General features: G+C 36.9%; 1 protein-coding gene across 1 annotated transcript in view; it reads right to left on the bottom strand.

Moving 5' to 3' along the window:
• Nucleotides 1–1,064: 1,064 nt before the first annotated feature.
• The window catches only part of ROBO1 (roundabout guidance receptor 1), a 390,378-nt gene continuing 374,597 nt past the window's right edge, over nucleotides 1,065–16,845 (bottom strand). The window contains exons 27-29 of the mRNA XM_022579460.3: nucleotides 10,944–11,252; nucleotides 4,224–4,417; nucleotides 1,065–2,753 (exon numbers count right to left, since the gene is read on the bottom strand). Of these exons, the coding sequence (XP_022435168.1) occupies nucleotides 2,739–2,753; nucleotides 4,224–4,417; nucleotides 10,944–11,252 (518 nt within the window). The 3' untranslated portion in view covers nucleotides 1,065–2,738. The remainder of the gene's footprint in view (nucleotides 2,754–4,223; nucleotides 4,418–10,943; nucleotides 11,253–16,845) is intronic.

Genomic DNA, 16,845 nt, shown 5'->3' on the forward strand with positions numbered 1-16,845 from the left:
TGTTTTGGAGGTTTACAGAGTCCACGTCATACACATGAATTCACTAAATCATGACAATAGCTCCATGAGGTAGGTATTATTGAATTTACAGGTGAAGTACCTGAGCCTTAGAGGTTAAGTGATATGTCCAAGGAAACACAGCCCATGACAAAACTGGGAGTCAAACTCAGGCCCTCTGATACACATAATTTGTATGTATATCATATGCTACAAAAGAGAGACTAACTTAATTTTAGTCAACTCACCAAAAGGAAAAGAAAAATTAGGCCATAAACATATCTCTCCAAATTTTTTTCTTTGATATAGCTTGGAAACTGACTTCTTGACCTATGGACTTGTTCATCTCTAGGTAGATGCTGGTGGTTACTTCATTTTTGTAAAATTAAATTTCAAATGATCACCCCCATTTTTTCAAATTTTTTCCATATTTTCAAAGTATGATCAACACAAAATTTAGCAATGTATATGCCATAGGAAAAAAACGTTCACTAAATTCTATTGCCCTTGGAACTTCCAAGACATGATGCCCACTTCATTCATCCAAAGTTGAATAACTGAATATGCTAACTTTAATCTAATGAACAATAGTATGCAACCTGGTATATGATAGGTATTGTATTCTCAAAATTTCACATATATTTGTAACCAGAAAGCAGATAATTACTGATAAACCTTTTGGATTTACATAATTTTCTTGTTGACAAAACATAAGTAGTCCAAACTTTACAAGTCAGATTTATCGTAGTTGAATTCTGGCTATTTCAGAAATAGGTTAACTGAAATTCAGATTCATACACATAAACATTTTAGGACATTTTTAATATTGACAAAGTTACTCTCTGATTAAACGACTAACTTTTAGTTTATGATTCATCTTATATCTTTAATTTCAGAAAAGTAAAATGAGAATTCTTCCTTACAAGTAAAACCTGGCTGTTCATAAAAGAGAATTTTTACGCATTTGATAATACAGTAGTGACATGTTAAGACAGCACAACTCTGTGATTAAATGGAATACATTTGATAACACAATGCAAAATAAAAGAAATCAACACAAGAAAGAATGATGTATTTGAGAACATTTTTAATAAATAATGTGACAAAATTACTTTTCTGATTATTGGATTTTCAGTATGCAAAATTATGGCTAAAAATAAGAGGCTTCTTACATGAACATAATGAAAACATTAATCACATGGATTGTTCCCTTAGTACTGCACACCTTTTCTATGTAAGTTCCAAATTATCTAAATGAACACATTTAGTTTTTGGTGAACACCACCTTTTTTTGTGTGTGTGGTTCAGTTTTGTTTGGCTTTGTTTTCCAGTGGGGTCAGGCCTGATACCTATATTTGAATAAATGTACATTTTTTTTCTTCAATAGCACCAATTATAAAGTCAATGAAATTTATATAATGACAAAAAAAGGATCATAAAAATCTACAGTCAGAGGGCATCATTTGGCAATTCAAAGCAAGTAATGCCTCTATTTGAGCTTATAAGGAATTCTTGTAAGTTTCACCATTGGCCACAACAAACTTAAACCTTTTTTTCTTTAAGTCCGGGAAAAGTAAGAACCATTGCGTACATGGCCCACAATAAAGTATGCACGTTACTTCACCATCTGTCATCATTCAAATATTCCAAATACAAACATAGAGCATTAACAAAACAGGTTAAAAACGCTTCTCAACATTTTTTTTTCAATAAGACAAAAAAGGTTAATAGTTACAATGGTTTACAAATAAAGTTTAGTGATTGTGCTTTTAAAACCAAAAAAAAAAAAAAAAGATTAAAAACAGTGCATTACAAAAACAAAAATCAAACTTCCTTAAGTGGCACTTCTGAAAGTTGAACTGACACTACCAGAAGAAATTTAGGCCAGTTAAGATAGGGATGTCCTTATTCAATTGGTCATTAAAAACATCCATTTGTTTGTAATATGCATTTATAATTGCTTTTTGATTGAAAAATAGAACAAGGTTTTTGCTAGGCTGACTTATGACAATGACTTGACAACCAGATATCCAACTGGCTTACCCCTACTTATCCAAAAGTACATTTCCAATAAGAATATACTTCAATGATTGAAATGAAGACAAAGTAAAGTACCACCAGGGGTTGCAAAGAGTATATATTTACAATGTTTCTACCCCATTCAAATTGTTTGTGGTTGTTCTGCATTTGCTACGTATTTTTTTTTTCTCCCAGCAGAGGGTGGTATGAAAGACTGATTTTAAAATCATGTTAAAATGAAGTTATGTTTTAGTTTGCATTAGCAGTTGGTTACAGAAAGATTATATCTTGAGAGCCCTTGACATGAGGTTGATTAGTCAACGTTGTATCTTTGATCAATATTTTGCTGTAAATTGGCTTGGTATATAAGCAGTGCAATGCCACATCTCAGGGGCAAAATGCAAAAGAACTGTTTTGTTCTCTCCTGCTGGCTGATGACTGAAGCAAGAAGTCAAATACTTCCCTTGCTGGAAGCAAGGTGTAATGATTTGTTCCAACAGTGAGGGGAATAGGGAGGTTCTTCGTAAGGATAGGGATCAAACAACAACAATAAAACCCCAATAAACTTTAAAAAAAAATGGTATTCCAATAAGAGGAATAAAAACGACAATTTGTACACTCTGATTGCACTGAACATTTTATCTGGCGTCATATGTCATCAGACACGAGGCATCTTGAGTGATAACTTTCACATTAGATCTCACAAGCCTCTCTGGTTGTCTTCAGCTTTCAGTTTCCTGTAAGACATAAGTTCTTGTTAAATTTTAAAATAAATCTTAGAGTATTGTCCTATTTCATGTTTATTTATATGCTTTTATTCTTATAATTTGTGTTTCTTCATTCATTCACTAGCTACACTAGAAAGTGCTCATGGCAACATATTAATTTGTCAATTTTAGCTGGTTTTGATAGCAAATCTAATAGTTCTCTAACAAGTACTAAACTGTGTTCCACACAGTGTCTGGGTGTTGGCAGGTGTGGCACAGGGTGAGAGGAGAAGGAAGAGGCGAAGTTCTTTACTCCCCCAGCCTCAACTCAACATTATAGCTCAATTTTTATTGGTTTTAAGTAGTAGGTTGTCTATGATGACTTTTTTCCCCAAAAGGGCTCTTCTAAAGAAAAACAACCAAAAACCTAAAAAATAGCTTTTCTAACAGCATTTGCAAAAGGAAAGCCTTTTTTTTTTTTTTTTTTTTTTTTTGCAGTACGCGGGCCTCTCACTGTTGTGGCCTCTCCCGTTGTGGAGCACAGGCTCCGGACGCGCAGGCTCAGCGGCCATGGCTCACGGGCCCAGCCGCTCCGCGGCATGTGGGATCTTTCCCGGACTGGGGCACGAACCCGTGTCCCCTGCATCAGCAGGCGGACTCTCAACCACTGTGCCACCAGGGAAGCCCAGGAAAGCCTTCTTATTCCAAACCTCAAAATCAAAATATTGATATATTGGGCATTATAGAAAATTCAATTTGACATAATTAATTATAATTTTTCATCTTCTATTATAAAAAGATTTAGTTTAACACTCAACTTAAACAATCTCCTTGAGATTAAATATATTTGTAAGATAAATTTGTCCCCAACTTGTTTTTTTATTAAATGATGAAAACACAGTCTTAAAAACAGGAGATGATTTTATAATATGATGTGATTTACTGCCAACTCTATCTTAAAACACTACCTATAGATTCCAACAAAGGAGTGTATCTTTGACTCAAGAAGATTGGGAAGGTCAGTGTCAAGTATCAGGTTCCCATTTTCAAAAGACTGAAGATGAACGAGTTGGCCAGGTCACCCTGATTAACCCCAGTGATCACTAGGGTGGCAGGTAGCGCAGGCAAAACACCCGCACTCACACCTGATAACTCTGTCACTTTATTGGGTTTTTATAACCTACTGTAATATTATGAATCATAATTATCTAGATCAACAGTTCTTATAACCTAACAACATTTTTGCCATATATATTTCCTATGTGAATAGCTACAGATAAATATGAACCCTAACACCTAAAAAGAAGCTGTTATTACCATTTAAAACTTTGGAACACATTTCAAATAAATCATTAAATTCTCAGAATTTCAGTTGTTGGCATCAGTGACAGGGTTTGTGATGAAACAGTAACATTTCTGTAGACTGATGGATGTTTTTAACTTTGAGACTGATATAAAAACTTGTCTAATGTTGGGAAACTTGAAAAAAATTATAGATACCTCTAATTCTTCATTATTATCTTCTCTTTCATATCCTCCAAGAACTTGCATTTCTGAAATATTTCTTCGACCTACATTTGCTTGTTCTCTTTGTCTGCTTCCTGATCCTCTTGATGACATTGAGCTTGAAGAACTAGGATCTCTGGGATTATTTGATGTCGGAAAAGTAGGTCTACAGTAAGGTAGAATATCCTCTGTGTAATGAAATACAATAAGTGCGTATGAACACCACTGTACATTTCATTGTATAATGTATCACTTGTGTCTATAATTCTGAATGGGGAAACATCAGTGTTTCTGAGGAACAAATGAGGACGTTTTATAACAGTAATGAACAAGGCAGCAATGTCTTTTGAAAATAACAACCTTGCTGTTTTCCTAGTAGTGGTTGGGATTTTTGTTGACTCCACTCATAAGCTCTTGTCTACCTCAAATTCACTTGAGATCAACATCCTTAAAAGAGGGAACCCAAACCTGGAGTCAGACATGGCTTCCAGTTCTATCCTTAACCATGTGATCTCCCATTATTTTAGGCTTTAGTTTCAACTTTTCTAAAAAAGTGATAATAGTATCTACACTCAGAGGAGCTGCTAGTGTTGATGGGAAAACAAGTGAGACATTGTAATATGTCCCTATGTAAATTATGAAGGAATTATAAGGCATTGATAGAAAAAAAGCCCAGTCTTCTTGAATCACCAAAACAGAGCCAAGACCGGATTCACTTCCTAGATGCCAACTACCATTTCAACATCATATTTTAAATTGTGAAACCTTGATTCTCAAAAGCCTGACATCATTGCTAGCTTCAAAAAACAAGCCACTCCAGGGGACCTCCCTGGTAGCGCAGTGGTTAAGAATCCTCCTGCCAATGCAGGGGACACGGGTTCAATCCCTCGTTCGGGAAGATCCCACATGCCGCGGAGCAACTAAGCCTGTGCGCCACAACTACTGAGCCTGTGCTCTAGAGCCCGTGAACCACAACTACTGAGCCCGAGTGCCGCAGCTACTGAAGCCCACGTGCCTAGAGCCTGTGCTCCGCAACAAGAGAAGCCACTGCAATGAGAAGCTTGTGCACCGCAATGAAGACTAGCCCCTGCTCGCCGCAACTAGAGGGAAAGCCTGCACGCAGCAACAAGACCCAACGCAGCCAATAAATAAATAAATAAATAAACAAACAAGCCACTCCAGTTAAGTACTGTCTCCTGAATTTCTATCTCCATACTGCTTTAAATTTGGTGCTGCATCTATTGACGCATCTTCCGACCGCTCGCTTCTCTCCAAAGCCTATCCATTCTACCCTTTGGACACCAAACACATAAAAACAAAGCAAAACAAAACCTCTTCCTCATGCCCTTTTGTTTTCCTCCTCTAAAAGCTTCCTCTACGGCCCACATTTCCTGAATGAAATCTGATTTCCCCTAAAGTTTCCACTGCAGTTCCCTGTAGTGGAAGGAGGAAGGTTTGCCTTTAGCTCACTAACACCAGCTCTAAATCACTGCTCCTCCACAAAAACATCCTCCTCTTGTGAGGGCCAAGCAGTCGAGTTATGTAGCCTTTGTAGTCCACCCTAATGATACCTTTTTCCTGTTCTATTCATCACAACTTTAGTTCCTGACGCAGACTTCTGACTCTCTGGGGTTTCACAGTCCATGTGGACCACTACACCTGCACCCTAGCTTCACGGCACTTGGTCCTCTGTGACCTTCGTCTTCAGTCCCTGTTTCATCCACCTTCTTCTACTGAATTTAGTTTTTGACAAACTACATTATGACAAAATATCTCATTTGCTAAAAGCTTTCCCCTAAGTCTGTGCTCTACATAAATCAATACTTTATCTACCGATTGCTTAGCAAAGCTTCTTGAAAAGCAACCTGGACTCAATATTGGTCGTCACAACTCCCATTCACTTTGTATCGCACCGAAATCTACTTATGCCCACATTACTACAAGGAAACTGAGAAAATTCACTGTTGGCTTTGATAATGTTAATCATGTTTCAGCCCTTACGTCTCTGGACTTCTCACTGCCCTTCATCTGAAAACCACTATCAATTTAAACATGACTACTCTCTTAGCTCCTATATCCCTCCTTCCTTCCTGGCCAGTCTTCTGTGGGTTCTTCTTATGCAGATGCCCTTATGTTGATGCCCTTCCTGCAGGTTTCTGCTTTTGGTCCAGCGTGCGCACGTGCACACACGTGTGTGTGTACAGAAAAACCTTTTTCTCCACTCACCCTGGGTGATTTCATCCATTCTCTCATATTGTAAACTTTTCTAGAATACAGCTGCCATGAGGGCAGATATTTTTCTCTGCTTTGTGTACTGATACACTCTCAGTTTGACATAGAATAGGCCATCAGTAAGTATGCTGATTGAATGAATGAGTGGCTTAAATTTTAACTCATCATGATGAGTTATTAATTTATAGTTCCTGAACTCTGCCTGGTTGAACACTTCCCTCTTGAGGGTCCCTCAAACTCCACATGTTGAACATTGACTTCATCATGTCCACTTCTCTGAGATTTCTTCCCTCTCTGTATTCCCTAATGTAGCCAATGACGTCACTCATCATTAAGATACCTAAGACAGAAAACTGGAATTATTTCAGGATCTTCCCTCCCTTCCAACAAACCTTCCCATAACCCTTAAAATGTATCTTTTCCATACATTCAACTATATAACATGTAAGGATGATTTTAACTCTAAGAAGTTTCCTGAATTTTCCCACTCACTCATCCCTGCTCCCACAGCTTGGTTTATATTCTCTACATCTCTTCTGGGGGTTGAAAATATCTTCTAACAGGTCTCTGCTTCTTAAGTTATTTCCCTCTAAACTGGCTTCACTCAGCCACCTTCCTTTTATAGTAACTACAGGCTCTCTCTGATTTAAGCTTACGTTTACCGCAAGAGCTTCATTTTTACCAATTTACCATGTTTAATGTCTAGTAATACTGAATTTCTTACAGCCTCTTCAATGTACCTTAACCTTTCATGATGACTTTCTCTGCCAGAACAATCTATCCACTCTTCTTACTTAAGCTAAATTCCACCCATCCTGGACACTCAGCTTATGGGTCATTTCCACCAGGAAAGATCAAGAAGTCTTTCTTTATATTCCATCTCCCACAAGACTGGGCTAATTTTCTCTTCTCTGGACTCTCAAGTATCAGAGCACCATAAACATTAACTGGGCATATACCCTGAGAAAACCATAATTCAAAAAGAGTCATGTACCACAATGTTCATTGCAGCTCTATTTACAATAGCCAGGACATGGAAGCACCTAAGTGTCCATAGACAGATGACTGAATAAAGAAGACCTGGCAAATATATACAATGGAATATTACTCAGCCATAAAAAGAAACAAAATTGAGTTATTTGTAGTGAGGTGGATGGACCTAGAGACTGTCATACAGAGTGAAGTAAGTCAGAAAGAGAAAAACAAACACTGTATGCTAACACATATATATGGAATCTAAAAAAAAAAATGGTTTTGAAGAACCTAGGGGCAGGACAGGAATAAAGACACAGATGCAGAGAATGGACTTGAGGACACAGGGAGGGGGAAGGGTAAGCTGGGATGAAGCGAGAGAGTGGCGTGCACATATATACACTACCAAACGTAAAATAGATAGCTAGTGGGAAGCAGCCACATAACACAGGGAGATCAGCTCAGTGCTCTGTGTCCACCTAGAAGGGTGGGATAGGGAGGGTGGGAGGGAGACGCAAGAGGGGGGAGATATTGGGATATATGTATACGTATAGCTGATTCACTTTGTTATACAGCAGAAACTAACACAACATTGTAAAGCAATTATACTCCAATAAGGATGTTAAAAAAAAAATATGAGTGTACCTGTGAATCTATAGATACCTGTCTCCCTCTCTGACTATAAGCTCCTTGAGGTCAAGGTTCATGTTTCCACAAAAATCTCAGAACTAGTACAATGCTTAATAACACGGTAGATGTTTGATATATGTAGAGATAGATTGAACTAACTGAGGTAAATGTCAGCAAAAATATCAGACCCTGAAGTCTGGAAGACCACTCTCCTTAATTAAAAATAACCATTTGTTACACATGTAAATCAGGGAGCCTCTTTTATTACAAATAATGTAAATTGAATTATGAAGGTTAAAATTATAGCAAGGTACAGAAATGATAATTAAAAGACCCATAATTTCATCTCTTTGTTCTAATTATGCATACACCAAATCTTTCCGAGTTGTAAAATTTTCTCCTGAAGAATTGAACTTACTTTGGAGGAAGGTTGCCTGTGAGCAGCAAATCGGTCTGCACTTTCAGCCAGACATAAATTTCATAATTTATGAATCACTACTTGGAGTATAATCACACAAAGTTAAAAGTTCAGATCTCCTTTGGCTTAACTGACAAAAATAAGCAAAGTTTTTCAAACTTCAGATTGTGGTGATGTCACCAAGTACTCTGCGGCCACATAGGAATGCACAGTGTTACCATCATTTCACGGCTGAGTCCATGCCTAGATGAGGGATTCAGGCTTCTGTCACAGAGCAAAGTGAAACTGTCTTCCACATTGAAAGGAAGTTGCTAATGACCAGATGCGCGTAGTAAATAGAACAATAGATTGATGTCTAATCTTACCAAAGTACAGCTTTGAAAATACAGTTGTAGTTAAAGTGCACTTACAGCCTCCTAAGATTCATTTCCCCATCATTCTTTCCTGATTCCTTCATCAATCACCTTCCTTTTCTTGTATCTCTTCTGCCTAAACAGTTTCTTCTCCTTATTCTATAATAATGTTCAAATACACTATCCTAAAACATTTTCACAGATTCTGCCTTCCTGTCAAACCCTACCTCGACCTCTCTTCTCCTTCCCAACCTTCTGCGAAGAGCCCATACTCATCACCCGCTTCCACAACTTCCATTCACTTTCCAGCCCCCTACAGGCAGGATTCTATTCTGACTACTCCACTAAAAACAGTTCTTTTAAATACAACCCACAAAAAACATTTTGTAAAATCTGTGTGTCCTCCACCCATTCTCTCACCCTCACCCCCATTCACACCCACCTTTCACTTCTGTGGCATTTTATATTCCTTCCTATCTTAAAATTTCTATCTCCATTCTTTCTGGGATACTATTATTTCTAGCTTGGATAGCTTGATTATTTTATATCACTGGGTGGATCCACCTCAGTTTCTATATAGAATGTCCCTCTGCCAAACATGTAAGTATGTATGTATGTATGTATTTTTATTGAAGTGTAGTTGATTTATAACATTATATTAGTTTCAGGTGTACAACGGAGTGATTCAATATTTTTATAGATTAGGCTCTATTTAAAGTAATGGCTATATTCTCTGTGCTGTACAATATATTCTTGTAGCTTATTTATTTTATACATAGTAGTCTGTACCTCTTTATTCCCCATTCCTATCCTGCCCCTCCCCCTTTCCCTCTCCCCATGGGTAACCTTTAAATACAATCATCTCTGACTGTGGTGTGTTGGAGAGAGCTCACTTGTTCTCATAAGAGCTCACTGTACCCATCTCCTCCCAACTCCACATACACTGATTTCATATTAGTAGCTTGAAACTAGCCATTCTGGGAGTAATTACACAACAGAAGTAAGCAAATGGCTACAAACTGGAGGTTTGTTTTGTTTTCTTTCCAGAGAACTGATTGATACATTATCTACTGTATCACTGCAAGATAATTTAGCTTTTGTAATTCAAACAATTTTCACCTCTGTGTTGCTGGTTCTAAAATCCACTCTCTACCTACAACCTTTCTCCTGATCTTTAAACTTAGTTCTCTAAGTTCTTATTGATTTTCTTCATATCTGTGTTCTTGTCAGTACCTTAATCCATTCATAACTGAAGTTATTTTCCACAAGACTTTTATCCTTTTCCCCATTCTTCTTTACATTGGTTAATACAATTATGTTCCACTAGTCATAGAGAGCCATCTAGTTAACACCTGAGTAACTTTTCTTTTACTCCATTAGTTCATTTTACTTTTTTACATTCAATTAGTCACCAAGTCCTATAAGATCTACCTCTGAAATGCCTATGTAGCTTGTTTCTCCTTTTACTTTGCATAACTGTTTTAATTCAGTGCTTTCATATTTTATACCTAGATTATTTTGCAATGTTCTGATACTTTCAGCTACCCAATTCCCGACTCTTCCTTCACTGTAGAGTGCTGTCAGTTATTTTTTTAAAGCACAAATCTGATTATGTAATTTCTTGATCAGATTTTTGGCTGGCTCATCACTGCCCATATCATAAATCCCAGACTCTTCAGAATAGTATTCCCTGCCTTCCCAGTCAGGCTAAACCACCTTTCTAGTTGTATCTTTTACCATTTGTCCCTGGCCCCAAGTATCTAATTCTCCAGCCAAACTGTAAATAAGTATTCACCAAACATTCATTTTCCCATTTTCATATTTTTTCACCACTTACTTCCTTTGCCAGATATCCCCTTCTCCCTGTTTAACTTGTGGAAATCATGCTTTCCTTTAAAATTCAATTCATTTGGCACCTCTCCAAGGAAGACTTGCATATGTCATGTATTAGAATTAACTGTATTCAAATTATCTGGGAGCATGCCTGTCTCCTCCAACAGAGAGCAAATTTCTAAATCTCACCCTTTGCACAGGATCCTAAAGAACCTAGCAGAGTACCATGCAAACATGTTCAATCTATATTTATTGGCTGCTTGACTAAATCAGTACCTTGGATGAGATGAGTCTTTGCTGGTGGAAGGTCTCGTTTTGCTGCCTTGTTTCCTCGTCCTTTCCCATCATTTTGCTGTTCCTGTGCTTCTCTGGGGTCACCTGGATTTGGCCGCATTTCAGCAACTTGTCTTCCATCCAATACTTCTCTCCCCTTGTAACTGCCTCCTTTTCTCTCTGATGATCTGTCTGTTCTTGCTTCTATGGAAGGGAGTTTTGGCACCATTACAGGTCGTACCTCCAGCTGTGCCTTGGATTGGGCAGTGGGTGACTTTATAGCAGGAGGTGGCACAGGAGGAGGTGGAAGATCTAAAAAGAAATATTTAAAGTACTGTAAAAGTTTGCCACTTATAAAGTTGTCAACATTAGCATTGCCATTAGAGTCACATTCAACTGTGAGACAATATATCTTAAATGAACTGGAACAACTGAAGGCAACCAAGGAATAAGATGACCAACAATTTTAATGTACTCTCATTTTTATCTAGCATAGGAATATTGAATCATAGAGCTGGGACTTAGAGGTTATCTGGTCTTGGGATGGCTACCATGGTGGGTATGTATGCCATAACTTTCTCTACTGCAACCACGGCAGATTTTCCCAATTGATTTCAGCGTAACGTTGCTGATTCCAGATGGATACCCTTACGCTTGAGGCAATCACTTCAAATTGACTGAGGCTGGCACTTGAGTTGAGATCTATTTGCCATCCCTAATCCACCCTGAATCCTTTCTCATTTTGTAGATAGGGAAACTCAAACACATAGATCTTAAGTTATTTTCCAATCTTAAAGGTAAATATGATCAGAACTAGGACTAATGCCCCCAAATTCTTAATTTTTGGTTCAGTGTTGTTTATACTACTATTTCATTCTATCGCATGTTCACAATCTACCATTCACTGATGGGATCTCTCCACTTTGTATATGCACCCACAGATTTTAAACAAGATGATCACTAGTATAAATATAATTTAATCTACATCTATAATTATATATTAATATATTACATATAATTGGGTATTATATATAATTCAACTTCTATTATAGACATACTTAAAGATAGAAGTAGGTATAAAATTTGATTTCTAGAAAATTCATTTGCTTTAAGTGGCGTTATTTTTTTAAAATGACTCCTATGTACATATTCCAGGGAAAAGAAGTAAATAACCTAGTAATAGCTGGAAAGTTAATAGAAGAATATGAATAGCTTCTAGTTTTAGGCTGTTCTGGTGTAGTCTGGAGGATGGATTAAAAGGAAAGTCTTGAATCCAGGAGGCCAAGAAGTTATTTTAATAGCTCAGTAAGTAATGACAGGAGATAGAATTGTATTGTTGCCTGTTCAGATGGAGAGTAGATATGTTTGAGAAAGTAAAAGGAAGAAAAATCAGTATTATCTAATGATCAATTGAATATAGTAGGGGAAGACTATCCATTAGATAACTTTTAGGATTTTTGCCATAGTTGACTAGAGGAATGAGAGAAGCATCTCTGAAGATGAGGAATATAGGGGTGAGGAAGAGGTGGTTTGCAAGGGAAGAACGTGAGTTCTATTCTAGAAAAGTAAATAGGAGGAGCTTTTGAAGTATCCAGATAGAGATGTCCAGCAGGTTGTTGTACATAAAATCTGAATTTCAAGGGAGGTCAAAACCAGAGACACAGAGATTTGGGAATTATCAGCGTAGTTTTTTTCGTCATGACTTTAGAAATGGTAATGTTTCCATATTTGCAGAGAAATGTCTGTGTGATAGAATAAGTCAACTAAAACATGTACAGAACATGTATTAAATGCTTAGTTATTACAAACTTAACATTAAGATTTTCCACAAAAAATATACACTCACATGGTAAAAATTCAAAAGTACATAAAGACTAGGAAATACAATCCTTTATACCTCCCCACCTTCATTTCAAATCCTCAGTATTGGTGCAGAGGTAATCAGTTTGAATAGGTTTTTATAGATCATTCCAGAAATTATTTATGCATCTAAAGCAGGGCTGCCAAGTTGCAAAACTCCAGGGAACACCATTCACATTAGGAACTATGTAAAATGGCCACATCTGGGATTGTGTAGAGTGGCTGTCTGCCCATCAGAATGTGACAGTCTTTCTTTCTTAGTAACATAAAAGGGATTGCACTTTTTTCACCTGTGTAGTTGTATACATTTTCATATGTGTACATATAGTTACCTCTTTTTATGAAAAGTTTGTATAATGTTCTGTTTTATGAATATATCATTATTCATATCAATCCCTACAGAGGAATATTTAGGTTATTTCCAGATATTTCACTATTATTAGCAATGGTCCACTGACTATCATTTACATATACCAGCATAATAAACTCTTGAATATTAAAATTGTGCCTTGAAAATTTTTAATATAATAGCAAATTAAGGGTTCTAGGAAGCATCAGTTTTAATCTAGTATTTCTCATTCTTGTATTTAAAAAAAAGTAATTAATCCTTTTCTTTTGTTCCTTAAGTAGATATGAATTTTTTAAAAACTAATTTTCTTTTGACCTTATGTGCTATATAACTAAGGCATTACGATTTGTTGTATTGGTTTTTGAAAGCAGAAAGCTTGAGGTACCATCTTACTACCAGCTGTTTTACTTAGGACTCCGTTATTAAAAGTGGTCAGACTGTAACTTGCATTTTGCTGTTGTTGTTAGTTCTCACAGTTCACCACGTTCTCCTTTTCATGTAAACGGCCTCAATACTTTTTATCTAAAATGGGGGCCATGGGCTTCCCTGGTGGCGCAGTGGTTGAGAGTCCGCCTGCCGATGCAGGGGACACGGGTTCGTGCCCCGGTCCGGGAAGATCTCAGGTGCCGCGGTGCGGCTGGGCCCGTGAGCCATGGCCGCTGAGCCTGCGCGTCCGGAGCCTGTGCTCCACAATGGGAGAGGCCGCAGCAGTGAGAGGGCCGCGTACCACAAAAGAAAGTTTTTTAAATAATAATAAAAATAAAATGGGGGCCAAAGTACAGTCCGTAGCATTAATTTTCCCAAGACTCTGGGAAAATCAAAAGATTTTTTTGTCTTACAACATAAATTGCCGTCGTCACTAGTGTTGATTTTCCTCCTTTACGACTTTAACAAATTTTTTTAAAACAACACTTAAAAAAAAGTACTATCATGATATTCTCCCTCATCTGTGGCTTGTTTATTAAAAACAACCAAAGAGTCAGAAGACAGGTTGTAGTGAGTGGCTTAAAGCCAAGAGGCCCAAGGCTGAGCTGTTCTAAGTTCAGACTTAGCCTGGGACTGACAATGCGAGGAGAAAAGCCTAATTCAGAACATACCTGGAAGCAGAGCGAATGAGTGACTGCAGGCTCATTTCTGCACTATCTGCTTGCTACAAACTCAAACTGGTTGCAAACACAGCTTCTCAGGAAGCTGATGACTGCCACTATCACCAAATCGTAAAGTGTCTGGGCTTCTTGGGTCGCAAAGCTGACGATGATCACTATCATAAGATCATACAAAGCCTCAGGAATCTATAACTCTCGAGACAAAATCTATTACTGGATGCTCTATATAGGTATATAGATACACCTGTATCTATCATACAGGTAGAAAAAGAGAAGAGAATCCAATGATATTTTTAAGAGTTCTAACTTCCTGCATATGATTGCCACTGTATATAAGTGACAGAGGGGAATGCTGGTGGGCGTAATTTCTTAAGATAAACAGATTACCAAATAAATTCTTTTTTAGGTATTGTAAAATCCCTGAGTCAAATCAGGGATTATCATAGTATAAACAATTCTATATTTCATAAAGTGATAAATAGTACTTTCATCCAGTTCATACCCCTAATAGCTAAAATTGGGTTTAACAAATGGGATTATGGAACTCATATATATGTATAGACTCTTTCTTTATACAATCATATAAACACCATTCTTTATACAAGACTGTCTAAATACCAATATAATGCATGTAAAATAATACGTAAGAACATACACATGGAGACAATTCTGCCGGCATTAACTCACTATGGAGATCCAGCACTCTATTTACTTAACTACTTAAATTCCCAGACCTTGTAATTAATGATATATCAAGTCAAAACAGCATCATTCCAAAGAGGGTGGTGAATTTATAATTTATGAAAAGTAGAGCTGGAGAAATAATGTAGATTTGGTTTTTAAATCAAGTATGTAAATGCTTCAGAAGGGGTTGAAAAGCGGTGGAAAGAATCAATTAGAAGGTCCTAGAAATGCACTTATGCTTGGCTTTAACTCGATAAAAGTCTGACTGATAAATATTCATATATTTTAATCCTACCCTTCATCTGGGTTAAACTTGGAAGCGGCAAATATGAAATAAATAAAGAGTTGGATTCTGCCTGTCAGTGTGTCAATAACATGCAGCCTTCTGCTTTGCAATGAGTACTCCCTGAGTGTTTATGAGACCCAGCATTTACCTGCAAACAAGGTATGGCACAGTGCCATGGATTAGGGGCTTGTGGGCTGTTATGGGCTGAATTGCGTCCCCTCCGAAATTCCCATGTTGAAGTCCTCATCCCCAGTGCCTCAGAATGTGACTTGTATTTGATGACAGGGTCTTTAAAGAGGTAACTAAATTAAAATGAGGTCCTTAGGGTAGGCCCTAATCTAACCTGACTGGTGTCCTTAGAAGAAGAGGGCACATACATTCACTGAGGGAAGACCAAGTGGAGACACAGGGAGAAGGTGGTCATCTACAAGCCAAGAAGAGAGGCTTCAGAAGAAACCAACCCTGCCTACACCGTGATCTTGGACTTTTAGCCTCCAGAACTGTGAGGAAATAAATTTCTGTTGTTTAAGTCACCTAGTCCCTGGTACTTTCTTAGGATAGCCCTAGAAAACTAATCAGAGCTGACTGACAAGGGTCATCACAAATTACTCTTTATCATTTGAGACCCAGCCACTCTTTATCTCTCCTTATAGAATTTACAAAAATTCTGCAAAGGAAACTGATAATTTGAACAAAATTTACAAAGTAAAGATGCTGCACACTCGACTGACATACCATAGACTGAAAATAGCTCACATAAGAAGTCTATTGACAATAATCAAACTCATCCATCATAGTTGATGTATTTTAATCATAAAAAGCAAAAACGAAAGAACCCTCCAGGTCTTACTAATATATTTAATTCTCATTTTCACAATTGGCAGCTCTTTAAATTCTTTCTTTCCCTTCCCTCTCTCTCTTTCTTTAATAACTGTACAAATTGTATCTGCAATTGAGTTTCTTCATGAATGAACTGTAAATATTTTTTTCAAAAAATGAGAAAGTGATTTCTGATAAAATGATGTTTGTTTCCATGCTATAATCAGTACTATCAAGAGTATGTGCATTTCTTTTATTTGGTGCATTAGGAAGTATCTGCATTTAAATGATTTTGGTTCATCAATATGCATTATGGAAATGTATAAAATAACACATAGCTTTGTTATTTTTTTCGTTACCAAATCAGAAAGCATCCAGAATTAAATTCAAGACTTGTTAGTACAGTAAACGTAACTAAAAGACAGTTGGTTATCAAAATGCTAAAAGGAAGGTAGATCTAGTATTTAAAAAACAGCTTTAGTTGTAGCTCAATTTTGTCTATTTCTGTGACTTAGAGAAAATAATTACTGGCTTCTACATTGTGGTATATATTATGACTACTCTGCATAATCACTTGTGAAATGAACATTTAGAAATTTAAATAATATTTCTTATTAACTTTTTCGCTTTCAAATATTTTAACATATTTCTTTGGTATTTCTGAAATTAACTTAAAAAATAACTTGGTTGCTTCATCATTCAATTTAATAGCTGTTATTCAGGGATTAGTTAGAATTTATATTTAATTATTAAACACACTGAAATAAGTACTCCAGAACGTGGGGCAATAAATATAGATCA

The sequence above is a fragment of the Delphinapterus leucas genome, chromosome 4 (assembly GCF_059928025.1).
Source record: "Delphinapterus leucas isolate spDelLeu-1000000601 "Yukka" chromosome 4, BTC_Dleu_Yukka2, whole genome shotgun sequence".
Classification (NCBI taxonomy): Eukaryota; Metazoa; Chordata; class Mammalia; order Artiodactyla; family Monodontidae; genus Delphinapterus; species Delphinapterus leucas.